Source organism: Acanthisitta chloris, unplaced genomic scaffold (genome assembly GCF_000695815.1).
Source record: "Acanthisitta chloris isolate BGI_N310 unplaced genomic scaffold, ASM69581v1 scaffold29255, whole genome shotgun sequence".
Classification (NCBI taxonomy): domain Eukaryota; kingdom Metazoa; phylum Chordata; class Aves; order Passeriformes; family Acanthisittidae; genus Acanthisitta; species Acanthisitta chloris.
This window is the reverse complement of record NW_008675869.1, coordinates 1-6,566: the sequence shown is the minus strand read 5'-3', so window position 1 is coordinate 6,566 and position 6,566 is coordinate 1. Positions and strand designations below refer to the sequence as shown.

General features: G+C 42.6%; 1 protein-coding gene across 1 annotated transcript; it reads left to right on the top strand.

Moving 5' to 3' along the window:
* Positions 1 to 1,011: 1,011 nt before the first annotated feature.
* XRCC3 (X-ray repair complementing defective repair in Chinese hamster cells 3) lies at positions 1,012 to 6,199 on the top strand (the record flags this gene model as incomplete). Its single annotated transcript, XM_009075929.1, has 4 exons — positions 1,012 to 1,066; positions 1,938 to 2,075; positions 2,401 to 2,613; positions 6,045 to 6,199. Coding segments are annotated over exons 1-4 (561 nt in total), but the record flags the coding sequence as incomplete, so codon positions are not given.
* Positions 6,200 to 6,566: the final 367 nt, after the last annotated feature.

Below are 6,566 nucleotides of genomic sequence, written 5' to 3'. Positions count from 1 at the left end.
CGGCGGGTGCTGGGGTTTGCAGCTCTGCAGTCAAGGGTCGTCCTAGCCATGGTTGATGTCAGTAAGTTTCAGCTTCCAACCCTTGTCATGATGTTATTTGAACTGGGTGTTGCTTGAATGTAACTGTTTCTTCCCCTACCTTAGTCATAAAGTCATGTGTTCTAATATACGTGAAATTTCCTTTCTTGAAAGGGGGAAAATTAGGTTAGATATGAGGCAGAGGATTTCCCTGTTGTGGTGGTGAGACACTGTCCCAGGTTGCCCAGGGAGGCTGTGGCTGCCCCAACCCTGGCAGTGTTCACAGCCAGGTTGGCTGAGCCTTGAGCAACCTGCTCTGGTGGGAGGTGTCCCTGCCCAGGGCAGGGGCTGGGACTAAATGACCTGTAAGGTCCATTCCAACCCCTAACATTCTATGATATAACTTACATGTTCACTGCAATCCCTCATAGAGGTGATCAGAATGAAAGGACCTCACAGTACTCTTCCAGGACAGCCACAGAGCTAAGCTGTTTGTATTTTAGCCAAGATATTAAAACATGTGCTTAACATTGTCTCAAGAAATAAACAGATTTTAATATTTTAACACTAAATTTTTATTAGCTAATGAATGTATATTTGGCTTTGCGATGTATGGTTAGTCCTGGATCATCCCAGATTGCTCCAGTGTGTGAGGTTTTGGCTGTTTGAATATGAAAAGTCAATGTAGAGAGTGACAGGGTAGAAATGACTGTCTAGGGTATTTGCAAGCTTCAGTCCAGGGCAAAATTACAAGCAATTAAAATCACTGATAGTTCTGAACTGCAGTGTTATTATCCTCTTTGACAGGATATATGTAAACAGCCACCTGAGAAAGCTTCTGCCAACAGGCTGAATAATTGTTGCTTCTCTAAGACAACTACTGTTAAAAATAAAGAGTCCTAGAAATTTTTGACACTTTTTATTTTTCTTGCATGTGTCTGTGATAAAAGCCTCTTCACTCACAGGTGACTATGTGATGTGCTGCATCAGGAAATGGATTGGGATCAGTTTGACTTGAACCCTAGAACAGTTGCTGCCCTGAAGAAAGGTAACTAACTGACTATGCCAATGCCTCACTAACAGAGCTGTGGGTATAAGCATAGAGATAGACACTAACTAACACCTAGAACTGTAAGTTCTGTTGAGTGCTGTGTCCACTTCTGGGCCCCTCAGTACAAGAAGGACATTGAGGTGCTGGAGCATGTCCAGAGAAGGGCAATGAAGCTTGTAAAGGGTCTGGAAGTCCTGTGAGGAGCAGCAGAGGGTGTTTATCCTGGAGAAGTGGATGCTCAGGGGTGTCACAGAATCATCAAGATTGGAGGAGTCCTCTAAGATCTTCAAGGCCAACCATTCCTTATCCAACCAGTGTCCTTCACTCTACAAAGGAGGTTGGAGCCTGGTGGGGCTCTGTCTCTTCTTCCAGGTGACAAGTAACAGGACATAAGGACATGGTCTCAAGCTATGCCAGAGGAGGCTTAGGTTGGATATTAGGAAGAATTTGTTCACAGAAATTATTATTAGACACTGGTGTGTGCTGCCTAGGGAGGTGTTGGAGTCACCATCCCTGGAGGTGTTTGAGGAGAGACTGGACATGGCACCTAGTGCCATGGTCTAGTTGACATGGTGCTGTTAGGTCACACTTGATGATCTCAGAGGTCTTTTCCAACCTTAATGATTCTGTAATTAAATAAAGGTTTTGAGTAATTACAAATGATGGCTTTTTCTCATGCTCCAATAATCATTTCCCAAAAAATTCTATAGCATGTGCTGACACATTCCCAAGTGCCTCTTTCCTGCCCTCCTTACACGAACAGAGCACAGATAAACTTCAAGCAAATGAGTAGTAGAAATTGACAAAACTTCTCTGTGTAAGTCTCTAATCCTGCCAAAAACATTTATAAAAATCCTTCCACTTTCAGCTGAGATAAAATCAGTAAAGGAGATTTTAAACCTGTCTGGAGCAGACCTGCAAAGGCTGATGAAACTCCCCAGTGCAGACATCCAGTGCCTCCTGAGGACAGTCTCTCACACGCTGAGGGGAAGCAGCATGCTGACAGGTAATGCAGGCAGCACACTCACTGGCTGCTGCTCAGAGCTTAAACTGACTGGCACTGGGAGGAAATGTGGCTCTGGCTCCTCACTGGCACAGCAATGTGAGTTGGTAGTGATAAGTGGTTTTATTGCACTGCAGTGAATTATTGGTCTACCCCAGGACAGCTCCCCTGAGGGCTGGAGGCAGATGGATGGGTGTCCTTCAGGGTCAAGCCTGATGGAAACAGGACAAAGTGATTCTTTCTTTCTCAAGCCTCTGTCTTGTATCATTGTGTATTAAATCAAACTCCTTTTTTTTCTCTTTTTAATCATTGAAACCAAACCCTGCAGCACTTCAGCTCTACCAAGACAAAGATCACCTCACCTCCCAACAGCAGAAGCTGAGCCTAGGCTGTTCAGTGCTGGACACCCTGTTAAAAGGTGGCATTCCTCTCGTGGGAATCACAGAGCTTGCTGGGGAAAGTTCTGCTGGGAAGACTCAGATCAGTTTGCAGCTGTGTCTGTGTGTGCAGTATCCTTACAAATACGGTGGATTAGACTCTGGTAAGTGCTGAAATGTCAGTACTTAATCATTTACTGAATCATATACTGTCTTTAAGAGCATCACTGGAGTAGATGCACATGTTCAGTGCGTAACTTCTGTAGGAAGCTAGTTAGTAATGCACCTTGTTAGAGAGCAAAGCCCATTGTACACATGTCCTGCAGCACAACAGTTTTGTACAGGATCACAGTTGGCTGTTCTTTCCCTGTCTGACACTGTGGGTTACACTAGACACTCGAATAAAAGAAAAGCATTGCTGTCATGGGTACCCAGTGACTCCCCAGGTAGCAACCTCAGCAAAACAGCAGGACAGATAATCATCCACAAACATATTGGGTATGTGGTATATATTCCCTCGTTGGGGATTTCAGATTTTGAAGGAGATTTGATTTGCTCACAATAATTCTAGTGATTTACAGAGTAAAACTGATGGAGGAGAAAGGTAACATTGTCTGTACCTGTGATTTTCCTGTGGGTTTGCCAAAGTGTACAGGTTTATTCTTTGATTTGAGTGTATTTTTACCCCTCTATCACATTAATCTAACTCCTAGTTTATTTTCTTGATGATTTCCTAACTATCAAGGAAACTTGAGTCTAGTAACCACAGTAGGGTTGGACTTGATGATCTTGGAGGTCTTTTCCAACCTGGTTGATTCTATGACTCTCTGATTCTATGATGCCATCCTGCTGCTGAAGCTGGAGATCTAAGGCAGAGGTGTAATTCTGCTTCTTGCAGTTCTTCACTCACAGTGTGATCTCTTGCCATCTCTTAGACTGCACACACTCACAGCAGCAGATGCTGTTTGCACAGCACTTAGAAACTCAAACTTGATTTCTTTGCGGTCAGTAAATAACAGTCATGTGAAGTCTCTGATAAGAAATACATAAATTAAAGCCTGTGTTAAGTGTGAGGAGTTTCATCTTTAGCAAACTTGAGAAGAACAGTGATGCGTAGAAACTCTCCCAGAGCTCTATCACTACCCCAGAAGATTAATCTCAGTGCTGAAACATAGCTACTGGTTTAAGATTGTGCTGGGTTGTATTTTTTACTGCCTAGGAACTTCCCTTCTCTTAAGTGGTGATGGTGCAACACATGTCTTTAAGCACTGTAGATTTATTCTGCATTTGCTTCACTGGACTTAGTGCTAGGCTTGTTTGACTCACTGTGCTGGGAAACAGGCAGCAAAGAAATCTTGCAAGTAAACAAAGGCATCCTTTGCCTCCAGGGTGTCTTTCTGCTCTTCTGGGAATGTCACTTATGGTCAATTGCATGTTGGCTGAATTGAGTTTATGTGCCCATATTCATAAGTAATATGTGAATGTAATGGGACAAATTAATATCCATATTAGAATTCTCAATTATGAAACAATGTTTGCTGCTGATTCTGGGTAACAAGCTGGTTTGGGGCATGGCAGATTATGTTCACGGGACTCAAAATTTGCCCTTCTTTGAGGATGAGGTTTTTTGAGTGGTTATTAGTTGTGGTTGGATGGTTTTTTGGGAGTGTTTTTTGTCAACAGCCAGCAGAGCACTTCTATCAGCCTAAATAACAGATTGGATGGAATAGCTGATTCCTGTTTGGGTTTTGGGGAGGAAAGATGCTTCTGTGATCACTGACTGACTTCTGAGTGTCTCTCAGCTTATCTGGAGTGATAACTCCCCTGACTCTTGACTTGCTGGCAGTGTTGGCAGCTCCCTGATCATCTGTGAATAGCACCATGCCACAGGCTTTTCTCTTCGTGTTGTACTAGTCTCCTCTTTATTTAGGTCATGACAACTCCTTATCTTTAGAGATATGTGACTGTCAAATGCTTTTGCCTCATAGTTAGACATCAGTCTTCAATACTGAGTTTAGCTCTTTGTCAGTCTCTTCTAGCCCTACAAAACTGAACCCAGGCAGGAGAGAGTCTGTGGGGCAGAACTGTTCTTAAGAAGGAATAAATAATCTTTATCCTTTTTTTTACAAGTGTTTCTGTAAAAAAAATTAACCTGAATAAATGTGTTCACTTCAACTTTAAAATTGCTGTCACGGCTTTCTGGACAGGACAGTATGTGTCTGTTGGTCAGGAGTTTTACATTGAGGTTACTGGACCAGACTTTTGCTTTTCCAGATGTTCTTTTTATGTCTACAGGTACTGCAGCTGTAGGATTTCCTTGTTTGCCTCAGTTTACTTGTTCATCAGGTGTGAGTGTGAAACTGGACTACAATCACATATATATTTGTTACAGAGGAGGTTGCATGAGCAGTTTATACCCTTCTGCCTCTACCTTCCTATCTCTGTTCCTATTATTGAACTGAAATTTAGTCCTAATGAAAATTAGGCTTACTCTCATCTTTGTCTCATGTACAAGATTCTCAGGATTCAATGCCCTGTGACCACTGGCAAAATATTTTTACTGATATAACAACCATTAATTTTCCCTTGCTCTAGTCCTGAGATTTTTATGTTTCCACTACTGGATATGGTTTAGTATTTTTTTCCAGTGGAATATGTAGAGGATTTGGAAGTTGCATCTGGAAATGGGACTTTCCACAACCTGGAGAGCCAGTGTAGGGTGGGAATGTTCACGATGTCTCATATGGCCAAGCACATCATCTGCCAAGCTGTGTTAGCAGCTTCAGCCACTTTACTGAGTGGGCTTAATCCTTAGATAGAACCTTGGAGCCTTAGCTGTTAATTCTGATTAGGTCTGTGATGACAGTAACCATTTTCCATACAGAAAATGCTGCATGTATTTCTGTTTCCCTTCCCCCAACATCTCTGATGTGTATGGCGACTTATCTCTGGAATAATGCTCACTTGTTAACCAGAAACCACAGGAAAAACACTGACATCACTCACAGAAATGTGATTGCAGTATGAGGCTTTTTGTCTGGTGACCATTTGCAGGAAGAGTTAATTGGGCTGAGGTTGGATGAGTGATCCCCTTTAAACTGGCTTAGAAATTGTGGCAGTCAGTACTCCTCCATCTGTAAAGGTACACCCAGTAAACTTGAGAACAGCAAGTGAAATGAATCAGAGTTCTAGTTTGGAATGGTTTTGTCTGGAGTAGTTAATTTTCTCCCCTAGTATAGCGATGAGTTTTGGATTTCTGACTGAAACAGGCAGAGTGTGCAGTGTCACTCTGTTTGTGAGCTGGGTAAGCTAGGATACTTCTCATCACTCAGGTTAGGTGGTTAAGTGTTCCACAGCTATGAGTGTCAGCCAGTGGAGGGTACAAAATCCAGCTGTGTCAGCAGGCACCAAAAAGAGGGACCAGGCAACTACAGCAAAGTCACAGGAGTGACAGGTTGCAAAACACCAAGAACATGAAATCCCATGTCCATGTGTCCAGCTTTTGGGTGCAGAATGCCTTACTTTGTTGTTGTGCTGTACAGAAAACTGTGTCAGAGCCCTGTTGGAATGACAGAGGTGCTTTCCTTGGCTGCAGGGGCCGTCTACATTTGCACAGAGGATGTGTTCCCAAGCAAACGTCTGCAGCAACTCATAGATCAGCAGCACAAGCTGCGTGCAGATGTCCCAGCTGAGATCATCCAGAAGATCAGATTTGGAGACAGGATTTTTGTTGAGCACGCAGCAGACCTGGTAAGTAGGAGCACAAACTAAGAATGCCTAATGATTACACTCCCATCCAGTAACCACAGGGGGTTTTTGATATAGGAGATCTTTCAACAGTGAGCTAAGATCTGTAGTGAATAAATACTTCTGTAATGAATAAATGCTTCTTAATCTGCACTTTGCTGCTAAAGAATTATTAGAGTTTTATTATGAAATCTATTGAAAGATAAATATTAATTTTCTTTTTTAGAATGAATCATGTAGTAGATTTTGTAAGTCATTATGTTTATTAAAATGGAGGAGACTTAGAATCACAGAACCATCAAGGTTGGAGGAGACCTCTAAGATCACCAAGTCCAAACAGGTAACTGCTGGAACCCCTAAACCCTGAACC